Source organism: Aulonocara stuartgranti (assembly GCF_965226115.1).
Source record: "Aulonocara stuartgranti genome assembly, chromosome: 11".
NCBI lineage: Eukaryota > Metazoa > Chordata > Actinopteri > Cichliformes > Cichlidae > Aulonocara > Aulonocara stuartgranti.
Window position 1 is genome coordinate 22218507 of NC_138947.1, and position 19774 is coordinate 22238280.

General features: G+C 46.1%; 1 protein-coding gene across 1 annotated transcript; it reads right to left on the bottom strand.

The window, feature by feature from the left end:
• Positions 1 to 832: 832 nt before the first annotated feature.
• arid1aa (AT-rich interaction domain 1Aa) lies at positions 833 to 18160 on the bottom strand. Its single transcript, XM_082550406.1, is given in 21 exon segments — positions 833 to 4012; positions 4100 to 4230; positions 4393 to 5236; positions 5460 to 5553; positions 6226 to 6351; positions 7173 to 7383; positions 7471 to 7640; positions 7737 to 7863; positions 8042 to 8246; positions 8357 to 8566; positions 8684 to 8769; positions 8879 to 9024; positions 9167 to 9500; positions 10062 to 10232; positions 10318 to 10407; positions 11315 to 11555; positions 13268 to 13363; positions 13470 to 14069; positions 14159 to 14377; positions 16726 to 17549; positions 17552 to 18160. Coding segments are annotated over 21 exon segments (6870 nt in total). The 5' UTR covers positions 17640 to 18160; the 3' UTR covers positions 833 to 2155.
• Positions 18161 to 19774: the final 1614 nt, after the last annotated feature.

A 19774-nucleotide genomic window follows, 5' to 3' on the forward strand; every position in this document is an offset into this window, starting at 1 on the left:
AGAAGATTTTTATTGATACACACATTTCTGAATATTTTGTTTTACTGCACTGATATTTGGGTTTGATGGCCTGAAACTATTTTGATTAAGTTCATGTAAAAGAAAGCCCTTTGTGTTTTGCAGCCTCATAAAGTACAATGAGACAATCTAGTAACACAGGGGTGTCAAACAGAAGGCCTGGGAGCCAAAGGTGGCCTGCAGAGAATCTAATCCGGCCCACCAAAAGACTATAAAATAAAAAAAATATAAAGGAATGCATCTTGTGACCTTCAGCTGTATTTTCATGTTTTACAGCTTTTCCTGCTGATAAAGACCTCCCTCACAGCCATTTGTATTATACGAAAATAGTCACTAGATAACAAAAAGTTCTTGTTTTTCACTCTCTACTATAGAAATTTCAGTTTAAAAACAAAAAAAGTTTTCTGTGATTAAACAAAAACTGAATACAGGACAGTGAGCTACCAGAACTTTTTGTAATTGTATAAATTCATCATGTAGAAAAACTGAGATGTGACGTCTTAATCTCATATTAAGATATCCCAGAGACTAAATGTTTAGTAAAAATCTTTCTGACAAAATGTTTAACTCATCTTCCCCACTTCAGATAAAAGTGAGCTGTGTGTATGTAAAGTGAGTTTGACATTCATAGTGTAACACCTTTTTAAGGAGTTTTAGGAGTCTTTAAATATAAGTGAAGCATTTATTGAGCAGGTAATCTTGAACATGTGGTTTAAAGAACATCTCTAAACAGTGCTGTGTGAATTCATTCATTCCCCCCCCCCCCAAAAGAAGGTCGTTATTGCAAAAGAACAAAACCATCAAACAGCTTACGAAGATTTAATGTACATTTATTCTTACCACGTGGAACATATAGTATAAAGATTTCATACTGAATAAATGATATTCATTGAGCCAAAAAAGGGAAAGGGAGGAATTTACACGATGTCTTAGCTACATAGTCTGAAATACAAATATGCAGAATCCATGACTGGAGAAAATTTGTCAAACGTGTTCTTCATCTAGTTTATTTTCATTGTACCAGGAGATAACAGGTCTGAGCCATGTCTGCCATACTACGGAGCTGTGAAGAGACCAGAGATGTGGGTCTTATCGGAGAGGACCGAAGGTCACGGACCAAACTCACGTCAGCCTCCGTCCCGCGCCAATAAACAAGTGTGAGAATAGTGACACAGAGAGAGAGCGAGAGAGACAGACACAGAAAGGAAGTATAATGTACAACATTATATATACACCACAGCAAAGCTGTATCTGAAGTTGAAAACCAGTCCTAAGAGGTGATTTCTTTTCATAAGGGTATTCATACAATCAAGGGATAAGAGGAGGTAAGGGTGTTGTAGGTTCTTGATACTTTGGGGAAGAAAGCCATTTTCTGTTTTAACACCAAACTAAATTGACCTCGAAACTCTTGAGGAGCTGCATCGCCAGCTTCTGTGTGGAAACGTGTGTTACAGAATGCTTACACTCAAGAGCAGTACGGTACAGAAAATGTCCTACAATCTACTGCACACTGCACAGGCCTCCCCGGTGAAGGTGTCTATTGACAGCACTTTGTCTACTGTCGGGCTGACTGGTGAGAATCCAACTACAGCAACTATAACCAGTAGGCCACTTAATCAGTCTGCTTCACCTCTGAACATCAACCAGTCACAGACTCATTGTGCCCTCGAGGGGAGAGCTAGGGCACACTGTGTCTCCCAAACTCACTGTAAACGAGACAGCAACTTTGGTTACAGTTTTTGTTTTTTCAGCTATTTATTATTTATTAAAAAGTACTTTCCCCCCCTGCCCGCCCCACCCGAGTGCAGCACAGTCTCCCAACCGTGGTGCTTTGCTCTGTGTCATCCAGTGGGCATTTGCTTTGCAAGTAGTGTCACTTTGTCGGCATCTCTCCGATTTGTAGATCCACCACCGCTCCGTGATTAACCCCCGCCCTGCCCCTCCGTCTCCTCGAGTGAGGCTGGCCCAGGATGGGGAGGCACGGAAAATGGAATCTGAAGGATTTTCATAAATTAAAATACAGACAGTCACTTGAACTTTCTTTGCCCTGTTACACACACATAAGCCAAGGTTACCAGGAAGGAGGGGGACTGGGGACAAAACCCCCAAGAAGTGGAGCCACGGCTCCCTCCAGCTGTCATGACTGGCCGATCAGAAAGAGTACATCACAGATAACATGAGAAACCAGCGAGTTCATGAGGGGAGACACTGAAAGGTCGAGGAGTCGGGACTCGTGTAGTGTGAACTCTGAGTGGTTCTCCTCCACCTTAGCTAAGGCGTGCAGGGCCCGGGCTGCTCGCCGCATCATGTCCGGGCTTGTGGGTTCAAAGGGCATCCCTTGTAGGTGTAGCAGAGAGCTCTGGCTCTGTTGCAGCTGTGTGGCAGCCAGACTGTCCTCCAGAAAGCCCAGCAGGTTGCCCACGCTGCCCTTCTGAATAGCGATTGCTCGGGCTGCCAGAGTGTCACCCTGGGCCAGGTTGGCTAGTAGAACTACGGCCATCTCCCTACAGACCGCAACCTTCCTGTCTCCAATTAGCCGCACCAGGTTCCCATAAAGCTTCTCCAACCGACTGAATGGTGGAGTGGCCAAGATGAGGTCCACATTGTTGTCTTGGATGCTTAGTTTACTGAGCGTTTCCAGGACAAGTCTCTGAGGTGACAAAGAACCGTGGGGTCCCAGAGTGGGGAAAGGGTCCTGGGCTTCTGCTGAGGGGCACACAGCCCAGTGAAGGAGGCCGTCCAACAGAGGCAAGCAGATGCTTTCGGAGTAGATGGAGAGGTCCAGCTGGCCTGAAATATTTGCCAAAGTGACCAGTGTGTTCTCCCTCAGCAGCTCCAAGCAGTCCCACCACCATTCGTCCCTTTGGCCCATGCCCTCATCCGAATCCTCGTCCTTTTCGTAGGTGAGCGGGGCCTGTTTGCGCTCCGGGTGCCGGTGGTGGAGCAGGATTAGTCGACCCAGTATAAGCAGCAGTCCCGAATGCTTGGACATCTCGTGGTCATTGCCTGGAACGAAGGAGAGGCTGCGGACAATATTTGAGACGCAAATGCAGCGCCGGGCTAAAGAATCCTGCCAATTAGTCAGTGCAACGAGCGGCCCCTCATCCTTACTGTGAGGCTCGTCCTCCAGGATGGTGCCGTTCTGCTGTGCCTGCTGGGTAAAGAAACTGCCAGAGGAGGGAATGGGTCTATTATTCTCTAGGTGACTTTTCGAGCCTTTCTCAACCGTCTTGGAGTCACAATCTGTCTTCCTCTCCTCCTTGCTGCCAAGCAAGGAGCTGGACTTCTCTGAGACTGCTGATCTTTCTGAAGAGGAGGTCTCTTTTGGCATTTCTTCTTCGTCTTGAGGCTTCCTTCTCTCCTCCTCGGCAGGCAAACCATTTTCCCGTATCTCTTCTTCTAGGACTCTCCGCCTTAGTAAAACCGGTGGCACAGGTATTCGTTCGCGTGGTTCCAAGAAGTCTTTTCGTGGCTCAAAGTGGGTCTGGATGTGTTCTGTTGAGTCTCCCCCTCCTGCGCTCCAGTGAAGTAAGCCACTGTCAAACTCTTGAATTTTGCCATGATTATTTGCCTGGGCTGCGGCAAATGGGTCTTTCTTTCGTACCAACTTCAGGGGAAACTTGTCAAACTTGCTCGCCTGCTTGGGTCTCTCGTGGGCAGTTGGGGTGTGCAACGAGCCCGTCTGCTCAGATGATGAACCCTTGCTCTTCTCGTCCTGACCTTGAGAGCACTGCTTTTGATCTTCCTCCTCTTTGACATGAGATGACCCCTCCGTTTCTCGTTCTTCCTCTTCATCGTCATCTTCATCCTCTTGTTCCATATCATCCACCCGTGGTTCCTCTTCCTCTGTGCCATTCCAGTCTCGTTTCAAGGTCTCAGGATCAAGTAGTGTTCTCTGGCCAGGGTCGCCGACCTCATACTCCCGCAGGATGCCAAAGATTTCAATGAGGCAGCGTCGGAAATACTCAACCACCAACTCTAATAGACCAGGCAACTGAAGAAACAATATAAAGGAAAATATTAGAAATGATCACCATGCAAACTGCTACAAACATTATTAGGGCTCAATACTGAATCTCACCGTGTTGAGATCGAAGGTGGAAATACTATTGTCGTCATAGAGAAGTATATTGATAGTATCTAAGGCCCACGTGCTTTCAGCCAATAAACCGGACTTTAATGACATCATAACTCTCCAGGCCTCTGGGGTTCCTAAAAGAGAAAAATCAAGAAGAAGAAAAAAATAGAGAAATTAATGAATACCACTACTCTCTGATCAATAACTTACAACTGAGGACAGCTGCAGTATTAAACAGTACTGTGAACAATAAAGGGTAATAAGCTGCTTTTAAGTTCTAGAATTTCTTTTCATACCAATATCTTTCATGGTGAGTTTTCGACGTGGCTTCAGGACAGGAAGGGTAGCTTCTACAGAGCCTGGCGGAAAAGGCATGTCTCGCCTTATTAGAGGTGACTGCACTGGAGGGGGCACTATGTGGGATGCAGGCACTGGGGGACCAGCCTTCTGCATCTTCATTCCATGCATAAAGGGAGACTTGCTAGGCGATGTCCTGCTCTCTATGGGGCGGGGCATGGATGCTGGGCTCGGCACCTGTGGAATGTGGTTCTGCACCCCCTGAGGGGGCTGGTAGTTGGACTGTACCGAGCGAGGCATAGGTGTGCCAGGCCCGGCTGGACCGTAAGGAGGCTGCCGAGGGCCCATCTGACCCCCCCACTGGCCATCGTGATTCATGCGTTGTTCTGACGGCATCATCTCCTCTGCCCGGTTCATGCCGGGGTAACCAGGTCCCTGGGGAGGACCCCCAGGGCCACCCTGTCGGCTGGGGTAGTTCTGATAGTTCATATCTCGAGGTCCCTGCCACATGCCTCCCTGAGGACCCTCAGGAGGGCCTGACTGCATCATCTGAGGGGGCATGTTAGGTTGCGAATTGGGCCCAGTTGTCCCCTGCATCCGTTCACGACCAAAGGGAAACGGGAACTGACTGCTGGGGCCGGGTGGACGGCGATCGGCGCCAGGGTAGGGCCCGCTGCTGCTGTACTGATTGTATGGCTCCTGCTGTCCTGAAGAGGGTGCAGAGGCGCCTCCTTGCTGTTGCGGTTGCTGCGGTGGCTGCTGTCCGCCAGGGAAGGGTCCACTGTAGTCAGTCTCGTGACGTTTTGATGGTGGGTAACCGCCTTCCCCTGGACGCTTGTAACTCTACAGAAAATACAAAAGTGCAGACAGACACATTTATCATTTACCATTTAAAGCAAACTGCAAAAAGAATAAAGTCATTCACAAAAATGTAAAAAAATGACAGGAGCGCCATCAAGGACAAAAAAACAAATAAATACACAAGTAAAAGTTATAACCTTCACATTGTTTGACCTATACACACTAAGAACACTGGGAGTTGGTGTAGTGCAGATGGATCATTTACCGGTTGCTGTGTGTACATTCCAGGCTGCTGATTTGGGTAAGAGCCAGTAGGGGGCGTTCCCTGTCCAGGATACTGATTACCATAGGAATCATGCCTGCAAAAAAAAAAAAAAACAAGTGCCTGTTCAGTTTGACCATGAAAATCTTATGCATCTCTCACCAAGTTACAACAAGCCCCACTGATATGTGTCAGCATACGTCGATGAATGCACACCCAAAGGGCATTTAGCTGTAGATTCCTCTAATCGTGTCACAGTGAATTACATTATACTTAATATCCTTTATACTCCTCTTTGGTGCTTCAACATGATCCATTTTTCTATAAAACATTTACTGTATTATTATGTCAAGCATGTGTTTGTTAACTGCATGGCTCACTACTTGGTGAAAAATACCAGCCAGCAGAGAATTTGTGTTGGATTAAGACAAAATACATTTAAATCAATGCAACTGTATAACATTCATATTCACACAAGATAAAGCTTAAACTAAAGAGCAGTAAATGCCAAGTGAATATTTACTCAAAGATGGAAAAAAAAATTTACATTAATGAAGCAATACCGCTGTCAAAATGACAAATATAGAAGTTACATCAAAATACAGTGTCTCATGACGCTGTGGACTGGCTTTGTAACGAGACTGAAGAGTTGAAGGTTATTCAAGTTTTACTAAAACCGTAGATTTGTTATATATGAAGAATGACTTCCAATTGACAGTAGTTTGAAAATCTAAAAGGCTGCCAGCCACGAAGTGCTTTGTGAACTGACCGTGGCGGCTGTGGTGGGAAGCGATTTGGCGAATACATCCCCGTGTCGGCGTTGGCAGGCATCATCGGGTTTGGCTGAGGAACACCAGATCCCATGTTGCCTTCTGGGCCCATTCCTTGCTCCGACCTGGGAAAAGTGGAACAATACACGTAGAGATTATGCTAGATCATCCAAAAAAGAAAAGAAAAAACTCATAGGAAATGTTACAAAGCACAAGGTCAAGACATTTTATAAGTGGCTCTCAGTGTATGACTGCTAACAGTGAGGAAGTATATCTTGAATAGCCTACTTTAAACATCCAGTTTGATAGGAAAATGGTAACAAAAGTGACAACAGCAACTAAAAAAGGCTCAGACGGAACACTGTAATCCAAAAATGCCAGTACTCCACATACAAGAACTAACAAACCAGGAAAATTCCCAGGGAAGGAAAGTGAGACACTGCTGGTGGAAAGTGTTTTGCTGTTACTACAATAGGTTATGACACCTGTATACCCACATTAGCGCTAAAATGTTTCTCCAGGCAGAAGATGAACTACTACTGTCACTGTCAAAGTAGCTACTGCATAAATAAAAAATATTGGTCCCACCATGCAAGTGTGCAGTATCACTAATTTAAAATAAAAAATTCAAAATCTAATACAATCGTGGGGGAAAAGGATTGCCCGTGGAGACTACAACGTCTCGTGTTTACTCGTATTACACTTGTTTTAGGGATACATTTCATTCTTGTCACCATATGAACATGTGAATCAACGGCAGCATTAAAATAACCTAAGAGCTTAATTAAGTGTGTAAGAAGCTAGCCAGTTTCTTAAATATCAAATGTATTCAACTCAGTCATTAGACAATTTCTTTGAGGTGAATGGGGACATTTGTGGTTTGATTAATCATGAAAGTACTTGGTTTTACCAGCTGTGTTGAAGGACCATTAAAATTCTGCCTTACCTCCTGTCGTAGCCTGGTCCATAAGGATACTGCTGTCTGGGCCCCATTGGCATTGTGCCCATGGCCCCAGGCGGTCCCCTGTTGAATGGAGGTTGCTGCTGCTGCTGTTGCGGTTGTTGTGGTGGTGGTTGTTGTTGTTGTGGCGGCTGCTGTGATTGATCACCCATCCCGCTGTTGGGACCCTGGTTAGCAGGTAGAAACTGCTCCCCAACTGGAAATATATTTAGAGTTACAAAGCATTTAGAAATGTGTAACTGGTTAATTAGCTGAGACTAACAACACTATTCAGTGTGCCCACCTTTCCGCATGTTACTAAAGGGGTCTTTGTTTGGTTCGTACGGGCCCATTCGACCTTGCATGTCAGGCGTGTTCATGCCAGACTGATAGTTGGAGTTGGGCGTCATGTTCTTCCGGGGAAATGCAGGATCGCTTCCGTCAGAGAAGGGGTCCTGCAGGTTAACGCTGCTCCTAGGAAAGAGGCAAAAGGAAGAAGGATTAGTATAACTAATGTTAATGACTCTTGAAAGCAAAGATTCTTCAGTTAAAATCTTAAACAAGAGTCACCTGGACCCGGGCGGCATTTGGGCATGAGGAGTAGAGGCCGGAGTAGGGGGTTTTAAGTCTCCCCCCTCAGCCATGGAGCTGCTGGTAGACTGAGGAGTCTGAGGACCCTGCAGAGAGCCTGACCCAGCTGTGGAGCAGAGGGACGCTTCAGTTTGAAATAAGAGAGGAACAGATAGATATGGTACATGGCTTTAATAACACTGCAAAAGAGCAAGTCGGGCATTTTTGTCAGTTTTAAAGTTCAAAGGGGTTGATTATTGAAAAGGTACGCTCATCAGAAAAGGTTACATGAGCACAGCTCTCACCTGGAGAGGGGGGCTGGACCTTAGCAGCTTGGTTCTTTTTGTTGTCTGTAAAGATCTCAGGTGGGGGGTCTTCACCACGCTCAATTTTGCACTCAAAGGCATACAGACACTGGATGTACTGTTTCTTTAAAGAACTAGCAGCACTGCTGGATGTACCCACATTCAAGGAAGTGGCCAGATCACGCCATTTCTTATTCTTATTCACCTGAGATACACACACATACACAAAATACAGGGATATTAGGAAAGGATTCAACAAAGACAAAGCAAAACATTTACTCTGGGATTCATGTTGTTTAAAACTTCCATATTAACCTGCATCATGCCTCCGATCTCTTTAACAGACATGTACAGCCGAAAGAGGTCGAGAGGTTTGCGTCCTACAGCAGGCAGGTTGGTCATGCCCATAGCCTTCTCTTCAATAAAGGCCAAATAACGGTCCACCCACATCTTCCTCTCTGGCTCTGGTCCTAAGTCGTACAGATGCGTTATCTTTTCACTGGTTGTGGTGGAAGAGTTGGACTTCTGTTTAGTGTGAGAGGAGGAAGAAACCAATTTTCAAAATGACAAAGGACATGAGGTGAGGTGCACAGATTTTAAAAGACTTGTAAAAATAGTAATTATATTTAATAGAGGGGTTACCTTCGATTTGGATTCTGGCTTGGGCGTCACACTCCCATCTACCTTGTTATTCATCTTATTGTTCATTTCTGGACTAGAGGCCATGCCTAGAAACAATGGTGGGGAATGAATTAGCTATGAAGCATCCACGTAAGAGAAAACAAACAGAAAAAAAAGAACAACATTAAGTTATGAGGTTATGCCAGTACAACTTACCACTTGTGTTATTGGCCATGTTTGGCCCCATAGGGTAGGGTGATCCACCTGGAGTGTTCATCATTCCAGGCATACTGTTCATTGGAGGGCCGTAAGGCGGGCCAGAGCCCATCATGCCTGGAGACATGTTGGGGTACCCAGACATCCTGGAGAGAGAGAAATATGTCATCTTATGTGCAAGTGGGATGAGGCACTGTGCAGCTACTTCATATTTAGACATGAGTGATAACCAGCAGACTTGTGCCTGGTGAATAAATGCAGGTAGTTGAGGATCCACTGGTAACCAACCTGTTGTGCATGGAGTTTGTGGCAGGGTGTTGCATGGCTGAGGGATCCGGGGGCTTTCTGTTCATTCCTGGTGGAGGACACATTCCTGAGCTCACCTGGGGCGGCATATTGCCCATGTTGGGAGGCATGTTTGGACCCATGCTAGGCCCCATATTGGGACCCATGTTGGGGCCATAGGGCCGTGCCCCCATTTGATTAGGAGGCATCCTTCCTGGAGGCATGCCAGCATATGGAGGACCTCCACCCTGGCTTGCCATGGGATTTATTGAGCCCATGCCAGTCCCAGGGTAGCTGGCATTAGGCATGTTGCCATAGCTAGGTTGCCGAGGATAACCTAAGATGGGAATGATAAGATGGGAAAAAAAAGGCTCAAGTAAATCACATGGTTGCAACTGAACAGAACTCTGAAAAAACAAAAATCTCACTGCAGCACCCAGAAGTTTCTTGGTTTTTATAATTCAAAGTAGTCTTTTGTTAAAGAGTGCGTGAGGCAGACTTTTCCTTACAGACTGCTAGTACAGAGAGAGAGAGTGCACTAGGCAGCCTGAGCAACAAGCCTTTGTCACAGTTTCAGCTCTACTGACAGGAGGCTCTGCTACGTCAGCTGACTCTCTGCTTCACAGCTATAAATAGCTGCAACACAGTCAGAGGGAGGGACCAGCGATAGCATGGTATTCATGAGGCAGGGAGATATATTCCTAAGGATTTTCTGATACATTGTAAACAGCAAACTTTTTAGACAGGTTGTAAATGGAGTGGAAAGCCTTTATTAAGCAATATTTAGGCTTAATATAATCAATTTTTAGAAGACAGTTGTCTTAGCAGTATTTCAAAGAATAAAAAAAAAAAAAAAAAAAAGCCTCTCTTAAAGATAACCCAATCCAAAAGTTTAAACCTTGAGGGCCATATTGTCCTCCCTGCTGCCCGTAGCCTCCCATAGAGTTGTTCTGCTGATATGGGCCCATCCCAGGGTGCATCTGTCCCCCAGAGGACTGGCGTGGTGACAGTGCAGAGGCTGACTGGGGGGAGCCATAAGGGGGCATCTGAGGGTTTCTCTGCATAAACCCTAAAAGAGACAAAGACAAAGGCTCAGATGCCACGGCAAACACTCAACATGTTAATCTCAAAGCAGACTTCAGATGGCAACATACCTCTGTCCTGGGCCATAGGAGACTGGCTCATTGTAGGGTGTAGGCTCCCATCTGACTGCACACTTGACGGTCTGGGAGGCATTTGGGTCCCTAAACAGTAATAATTAAGTTAAATTGGTGAGAGCTCAGGGAAGGAGCAACGAGTAGTTGCTAAGTTTATTCCAATTTGAGGACAAAGGGTGATATCCATTCTTAAAGATGCATAAAACTATAAAACTCTTTTGCACTACTAGACATTCTTAAAAATGGCATTAACACCTCTTCCACCACAGAGATTCAGAGCTGGATCGTAAGAGAAAATAACATTGATGTATTTGGGTCGAACCACAGAATACAAAAATGTCTCCCACTGCTTCAAGATTCTACACTGCTTGTTGCCCATTATGGGCCCAGAAAAGCCTTCTGATCTAGTTCTGAGGTTATAAATCCATTCAGACTCTTAACTGGGGGGGGGTGAGAAAAACTTTACACTTTCAGCAAAAAATTTGTCAAACTCTGAGACAAAAATCAGCCCTCACAGAACAGCAGAGAGCATATTTACAGGCTAAACTTTAGAAGGTGCACAATTCTAAATATGCAGACCATGCCAAACACACACACACACACACACACACTTATGCTTCGTGAACAACCAAACAAAAATAATATTTTAGTGTGCAGCAAAGATCCTGAGGTGTCCGAGGAAACTAAACACAGCAGGCTGAGTTTTGAGGAAATGTGCAATTGCAGGCCATCGATAATGTTTCCATTTACTGTCGGGTCCAAATATAGGACATATAGCTTCAGCGAGGCTTGGAAAACATTTCCAAAAATGGCAAAGAGGGTTTCAAACAAAATTCACCAAAAAGGTAAATGTAATCTCCCAAAAATATGCAAAAACCAACAGCTTCTCTAATAATTTAAGCAGCACTGGTCAGTAATCTGGCATCGCTGTCACGATCAGACATGTAAGAAGCCCGCTAATAATCATATGCCCAATTTCACTGTGAAGGCCCACCTGGCATGTTGGCAGGTGACAGCGGTCCTGTGCGGGATGTGCTGGCGCTGGCAGGGGAACCGGCCGGGGAAGGTGAAGGCCCTCGGATGCCTGGCAGGTGTGGAGATGTGTGAGGAGAGAAGGGCGACTGAGCAGGGTTGCTCTGCTCGCCCTGGCTACTCGACACCCCTGACGTGCTCACGCCGGGACTCAGGGCGCCCTCTGTACCGGTAGGCAGGTCATCGATGGACCCCGACAGGTCCTGAGAACACATACAGGGAGAAAAGAAAGAACAAGGAGTAAAAGAACTGCACTGCAGAGAGACAGGAAAATTTAGCAGGGCAAAAATAAAAAAATAAAAAAAATATGACAGTTTGTGCATTTTGACACAGATGCTCCTTTCTCTTGATTCCTCTCAACTTTTGGGCAAAATACCGCCACATCCGGCCTACAGCGTCCTAAAAAGAATCAAAACAACCCACAAAAATTTAATAAGAGCACTAAGGAATCTAGAGGCGAATGACTGTAATGGGTCTGTGCTGCTATTTAAATCGATTCCAGCGCAATGTGTTTTCAGTCAGTGACATATGGCACATATATAGGCACATATCAGACACTCTGCAAGCTTAGACTAGATTAAATGCTGATAAAGAACTGAGGTGATTTCTCTTTACGCTAATATTTTCATTGCGTCCTGCAAGCATGTTTAATTGTTATCCAATGTGTGTCCCTATGCTTATTTAAGCCAAGTCAACGGAGCCTCTGGTTTACAGTATTGTAATGTTTACTTTGTACATTAGCTGTAGTATCAGTACGCTGCAATTTCATCCTTCTGCTGTTAAGACATGAGTGGCAGAGATACAAATACACACACACACCCGGAGGCCTTTGTCCTTATTTATCTTTTTCAAAGAAAAAGTGAGTGCGCATTAGTGCCGGGGGTTGTCATGGTTACCAAGGTTTGTAGGATGCAAGCCGAGTCAGCGTGCAGCGCCAGCTCTGCCATGTGATTTCAATACACAAACAAACAGCCAAGATTCAGTTCAGATGAAGGGCATTTACAAACCTGGAAGTTTGATCCGGACGGATGACCGGAGAGCTGCATTTTAGTTACAGTCAGGTTCGTATTCACAGTTTTTTTGTTTTTGTTTTTTAACACAGGACAAGTCTGCATAACATCAAGTCTTTCAGACTGGTAACTCACTCACTGCATCGTTTAGGTGACGTCATCCTGCATCATCAGGGCTCGCAAAGGTAAATCAAATTCTGCTGAATGGCAGCAGGTCAGTGTGCACTTTAATGCTCTCTGGTTGCACAAAAGAGCTCAAAAGAAATAACGGGAATACCATCCAGAGGTTGTTACTATAGGCTGGAAATCGATCGTGTGCAAAGAAGAGGACTGCACGCAAAAAAAGGTCCAGTACTGAAATGTTTTCAGTTTTAGATGGAAATGCATCGATTAGAAAGCGGTCTTAACAGTTCAAGAACCATCACAGGTGTTTTTTTTACATAACTTTTGAATTCGCACTAAAAAAACAAACAAAAAAAAAAACCAAAAAAAAAAAAACAGTGGGTTTGGTCCATTTGCCTTCACAGCCCAAACAAAAACAGAATACGCATGGAAGCAGACTGAAAACATGTTTTCGAATTGTCTCGGTTCAGCCATTTCATCTGTGCAAGTGCTCGATTGTCAGATTTCTCGTCTCATTTGCACAGCACCCTTTTCCAAAAAACATCAGCCATGGAGCTGTGTCTCAACAACTGAAGAACAGCAGCACGCGCAGCAGCCAGAGCAAAGGAAAATTTTTACATTATCATCAATAATACGAAATGAATTTTAAATGCAATGTGCCATAAACTGCCGTGTTTTTGAAAACTAGCATGATAAATATAATAAAGCGGCAAGGAAAAAATATCTGATGGAAAACTGTGAAAAAGCAATGCCCCGGCGGTGTTATAAGAAGCATAACTGACCGGAAGGCTGGAGGGGCGGCCTTGACCGTCCTCTGGACCAGATTTAGGCTGAGTGGATGGAGGCGCATTGGACTGAAATGAGTCCTGGGATACCTCCTGATAAACAAAAGAACGTGCGCTTAAGTATACTGCCAGAGATACAGAACCACATAGAGAAAACTCATTAACCAAGATGAATATGAGCCAAGACTGAGATTGGTACCTGCGGAGGAGGAGGAGGAAAGCGCTGATAAGGTGACTGTTGTGCTTGCTGCTGTTGAGGGTTCTGGGGGTAACCTGCAGGCTGCCCTTGTGGGTGCTGGCTGTGTCCTGGTGACTGCTGTGGATGAGACTGTGATTGCTGTTGCTGTGAGGGTGGCTGCTGGGGCCCCTGTATTGATCCTGGGTAGCTGGACTGGCCTTGCGATCCAGGGTTAGACTGGGAGTTGGGCTGCTGCTGGGCCTGACTGGGAGGACCCTGCTGCTGGGCGTAGGGAGACTGGCCAGACTGTGGGGCTGAAGCTTGAGAATAAGGGGGCTGTGACTGTGGGGGCCCTTGGGATGGGCCTGGCAGTGGCCCCTGGGACTGTGGGGGCATGTGGGGCTGCTGATAAGGTGGCCCTCCCTGGGTGTGTGGAGTAGAAGTCTGAGGAGGATGGGGTTGACCTGGGTATGGTGACTGGCCGCCGGGTTGTCCAGGTGGAGGCTGTGAATATGAGGTTTGTTGCTGACTTGGGTGAGGAGCCTGGCTTGGTTGGCCATAATAGGGTGCCTGGCCCTGAGAGCCATAGCCTCCTGCTCCCTGCTGGCCATAAGATCCCATCTAAACAGAATATACAAACACACTAAGGCCTCAAACACACCAACAGTAATGAGAGATCTGAACTGAAGATCCAGAATGAAAGATAATACCTGTGGACCATACGGCATGGCCCCCATGCCTCCAGAGGTCCGGCCTTGCATTCCCACTGGATATCTCTGGGGACCTGGCGGGGCATAACCCTGTCCAGGGTAACCAGGCCCTGGTTGTGGACCGGCTGAAGGTCCTTGCTGTGACTGCTGACTGTATGGGCCGCTTGTTCCATATGGCTGACCCCTCATTTTTCCCATCGGGTCCATGGAACCAGGAGGCTGGACATGGCAAGAACAGAGAGCAAAAAATAAAAAATCAGATGATAACAGCACAACACAGAAAATCAAGTCATCAAATCCTACAAGTTTCAAGCAAGTGTCCTCACACAGATAATTGTACTATTACAGCTGTAAAATACTTGACTGCAGAGTCTTACATTTCCATACCTGAAAAGAAAAAAGAAAAGAAAAGAAAAGAAACTCCAGCAAACAGGCAAGCTGTGTTTTTCCCCCCCACCTTATTTCCCACGGTCATTACCCTGATTTTTTTTTCACCTCGCTTTGCCATAGTTTCGGAAGTCAACAGAATATATATACTTTCGAATGGAGGGCAGTCTGCCCAATCTTAAACATATCCCAGCTGTGCTCCTGTTTTGAGTCTGTTCCAAGTAGCCCCCCTTCCACCCTTCATTGAAGGCAGTTTGGCTCTGGATGAATGACACAAGAAATGAAGGAAGTAACTTCACAACAGCTGTGGAGAGTAAAAACTGTGTATAGCTGTACATAGTCTATAACCTGGCACATTCAGTTTTTAAAAAAAGCTGGAAATAAAGGTCACATTCTGGATCTTTACTCACGCTCCATCAAAACTGTGTCACATGATAAAAATTAGGCACCCCAAGATGATCTGCTTAAACAAATACATGTAGACCCATGAGCTACTTTGGGTGAATCCCCACAAGCGCACCTTGCCGACAAGAGCATCCTCAACTCAATGGTAACTCCTCTGTCCAAATAATAAACAAAAATAAAAAGCGTGACCCTTTGCACATCTAAGATAATCAAGTGAATAAAAGTAGCACATGGCTAATCTGCATAAGACAGAGAGGAAACTCCCTTGGCGGGTGAGAGATGCTGGACTGCCTTCTGATTGGCTTCGGGGGAGGATTGGGGGGAAATTTTCTGCAGTTAAACTTGTGTGGCACGCCAGACACAGCAGCAAAGAGCGCATACACACATGCGCACACACACACCCTCGTGGGGAAAGCTCAAATTTGTCTTTTATTCTACTGTGTGTGTATTAAAAAAACAACCAAAAAACAGCCATGTGTTTATTGCATTAGCTCGAGAATTTTAAAAAAATATGGTATATCAGTAAATAAGAGCCCATTTACCCATGATGTGAACTTTACTGTGTTAATAGTGTCTGGTGTATATTCAAACACTAAAACAAACTACTTACACCCCTTTTTGGTGTAACAAGCTGCACCCAGAGCCCACAGCAACACATTTCGCATTTTTGGTCAATATTAGCAAATGATGGGAGCAAAACTACAAATCCACACATCATTCAGGTGCGAGCTGCTCCAACCGTGGATTTATTTTGCAAGTAAGAAGTGGAGCTTAGAGGAGGAGAGAAGCAGCAAAAAAATAAAATCTCTGGTGACCCTGTGATGAGTTAATGCTATGTGCTCTTATCAGCAACTGTTGCCTTGCATCACATGTAATTATAAATGGCCATGAGCAGCGGATGAGGAGCCAATCAGATTTCAGCTAGCATGTCAACCCAAGACCAACTATCTCCTGGCTTTGACAGTAGGATTTTACCTCCACAATTCAAATCCCAGTGCAAACTGCAATCTGCTGACTGCATTCAAGTCACTCATAAAAAGCAGGGATGATTGTTTACAGGCGGCGTGCATGCGGGGAAGCCGAGCGGCTTTTCAGCACGGGGAAATTCTTTTTTTAATCAATATATGACCCAAACTAACAGTTTAACCTTTCCCCAGCGAGCAAACTGTGATATTTACGCAATTTAAACAAGACCAACATGAGCCATTTTAACCAACTGTGCGAGACTCGCTCGACACGAAACGCATTCCTTCCGTCATGGCCACCGAAATACAGTTTATCGCACAAGAAAACAACACAAACACGAAGGTATGAGCAACCGCCACAAACTCACACGTATAAGAACACGTTACTGTAGCTGTGCACCATCACACGGATGTGTTCGCAGCAAAAATTCATTGTAAATTCAGCACGTAAAAGGAGAAGCAAAGCTATGAGAGAAAAAACGAACCGTTGCTCTTCAGCGACTATTTTCGCCCCCTTTTCAAAGTCGGGCCTTCTTGGCTTCCCCTGAACCGTCCTTTACAACGTTTCAACAACTTATATCCGCCTCGAGCGACGCTTCTTTGTTGCTAGCCAGCTTTATAAATACGTTAAAACAACTCTTATTTAATGGTGTGGTGAAAAGAAAAAAATTACACACAAGAGGCAGCCATTTTAGAGTCTTTGCGAACTAGTATCAGACAATGGCTGGCCTGCTACGTTGTGAACTAGCTAGGAGAAGGGAAGGAGACGTGCTAAAGCTCGTGCCTTGTTCCTGTTAAAATGGCTTTTACCTGGGTTCTTGCTAACGGCTGCCCAGCACTTCCAGGGCTCATAGGCGATGGGTGATGGCTCCTTTGTTGCCAAGCCGGATTGCTCCCTCCATACTGACCGCTACTGCCCATGTCTGCTGGTCCCTTGCTAGCTCCTTCTTGGCTACTATAGTCGCTAGACGGATAGTTTGGATATCCCCGCGTTGAGCTGGGGGAGGTTAGGAGCTTGTTGAGTGTCGGTGTGGATGTAGGTTGAGGGTTTCCAATGTTATATCTCTGATTACTGTAAGATCCAGCCATTGCCGTGGGTCCTCCCGCTGGTGGCTGCTGCTTAGCTGGTTGCCCCCCAGCTGTCGGCGCCTGGGCGCTGCGAGGGGAGTTCATGGCGTACGCTTGGCTGGGATACGGAGTCCTGTTCGGGAATGGGTTATAATTGTTGAACTGGTGGTTTGAAAAGCCATGGTCGTGTGAATTATGTTGATAAGGGTCCATCATGTTGCTCGACTGCACGACCGGACCCGCAGCAGCTGCCATGCCAGGGCTTTGTTGTCCGCCATGTTGATGAAAAGGGGCCCGACCGTAGTGCTGACTGTATCCGTACGAAGGTGGAGGAAAAGCCGCGCCGTGGTGATGCACCAAACCGGGGTGGTTATTTCCCTCCGGTCCGGCAGAGTCATTCTGGGTATTATTGTTAGCCCTGGGCGGGTTCCCATTCCCGTTCTTCATCTCAGGTTCTCCTCCTCCCCCTACATTTCCACCGTCGGCCCCGTCCTGCAGATCCCCCCTTCCCGGCGATCCGCCGTCCAAGCCCGGTTGCTTTTTGTCTGGCTGCTTCTCTCCGGACCCGACTCGTCCTTGGCGTCTCGATCCGGCTTTTTGAGTTCGGACGGCGGACTAGTGTTAAGAGTGGCGGCGCTGGCGACCTGAGCGGCCATGATATACCCCCCACCTCTCTCTCCCTCTCTCGGCGAGTCAGTCACAATCAAAAGCTAGCATTGAATATAAATAATTGTTTAGAACCATTTATCCTTTTGCCGATGCATTCCCGCCCCTCATACCGGACCGAATCCGGCCTCCATCCTCCCGGTTCCGGTTCCGTAAATGGGTTAGAGAAATGATGGAGGCTCCATACAATGCGTAAAAAAAGCGACAGAAATTGTTGTGGGAGTTGTGTTACTGAGCCCGGGTAGAGGCAGGGAGCGAACCCAACCAACACGAGGCTCCGCTAGATACAGCCATTTTACTGAGCCGCACAGATGGCCGCAAAACGCGGAGTGGAGCTGTCACAGCGCGGACTGGATTTTTTTGTCTTCAGAAAACCTCACGTTGTCTCTCTATCTTTTTTCCCTTCTCCCCACCATAGGTGGAATATTTTCTGCACACGACGAGAGTCGCCCAAACTCATAAACAATGCACTTTAAACCAGCCGCCAATCAAGAGGCTGTATATAGATCACGGGCTGTAGGCTTGGTGAATACGTTTGAGGGTTTTGTGGACTCATCAGTACCCGGGAAAACTAATTAATGCGTAAAAAATATATATATAATTTTTCCAAGTATTTGCATATATGTGGGTGCCACAGCTGCGCGCGTAAAGGTCGTTATTACGCACAGCAGGATACATAAATGCTGCAAACTTTGCACTGCATTCATTTAGCCTGCCTTCCACACACCCAGTTATATTTTTAGACTTTAAAAGCAAAAAGCTGTAACATTCAGCTCGTTTAAATGCGCCTTTGTGCTCTTGGCGTTATTGTGTTCCCCCCGAACAGTGTTTCTGAGTGGTATTTAGGCGAGAAAGGCAACGCACGCACAGGTTTTTCCACAGCAGAAGGAGGAAGCCTTGCAGCAAACGAGACTACCAATGCACATTCCCTTATTCCCTCCCCTGCCTGCTTTGCTCTGCTCTCTTCTACCACCCCCTCTCTCCTCTCTGTCTGTCTCTCACTCCAGCAGAAACACTCTCTGCCGAGTGTGGGGGGATGGGCGCGCAGGCTCCAGCTTCCCTCTCTCACCCCACTAACATTGAACTACACCGTTCAGAGGAGGGAGGAAGGGGGAAAAAATCAGGCAGACCTTATCTATCAGAAAGAGGATGCATGGACAGTTTCAAAGTCTCCCAAACAGTTAGAAAAACGAGCGTTAGAAAAACGTTCGTCCTCTGCTCAGTCAAATGAAGCAGACATGTTTTTTTTGGCACACACAGGGTGTTTGCGCACAGTGTTGAGCAGGGGTAGGATGGTAATGAAAAGAGTGTGTGCGAGGCTGAGGGAGTTTTTGTGGTTTTGGGGTTGTTGTTTTTTTGTTTTTTTGTTTTTGGTAGTAATAATTAAATGCGAATTTATTAGACGGTTTACGAGGCATTTAATAGTTCGGACTGTGTATTGATTACAGTTCAGAATCGTGCTGTAAATGGGACGACATTGCCTTTCGGTTTCTGTTCTCACTCTCGACACACACGCAAACTGTCTCTTGCTCTCTCTCTCTCTTTCACACAAACACACACGCATCTACCTCTAGGGGGCTTAGAGAGGGGGGGGGGCACAGGAAGTACCACTGAGACGGCATACTTGATCACATGTACAAACATCGAAACACAATTTAACATTCTGCCTGACACACCCCCTAATGCACACACACGTACACTTAGACACAGAGCTTTGCAAGGAAGGACTGTACACATATAATTTCATAGCCACGTCACACCACACAGGGTTAATGCGATTTCCCACACCAGCGCGAGCTCTCAAAGTGGATCACGCTTTATTTCAGTCTGACTTCCAACTTTGCACGAAAGCGCTGGCACACCGAGGCCCCCCGTGTTAAAACCAGCGTCTATGGGCTCCTTTTTAAGTTGGCAGGGTTACGATTTTTTTTTTTAAATGTGGGATGTTGAGCTGGGGAGAGTGAACTGGGAGTAGGACAGTAAAGTCAGGGGCAGTCAATAGGGAGAAGTTTTAGTTGTATTTCGAAAGACAAGAGGATCTTCCATCCTAGAGACCAGACACAGGGCCAGTTGTGCAGAAACACAGATTTAATGTGGCTTCCTCTCCCCGCCTGACTTAATTTTT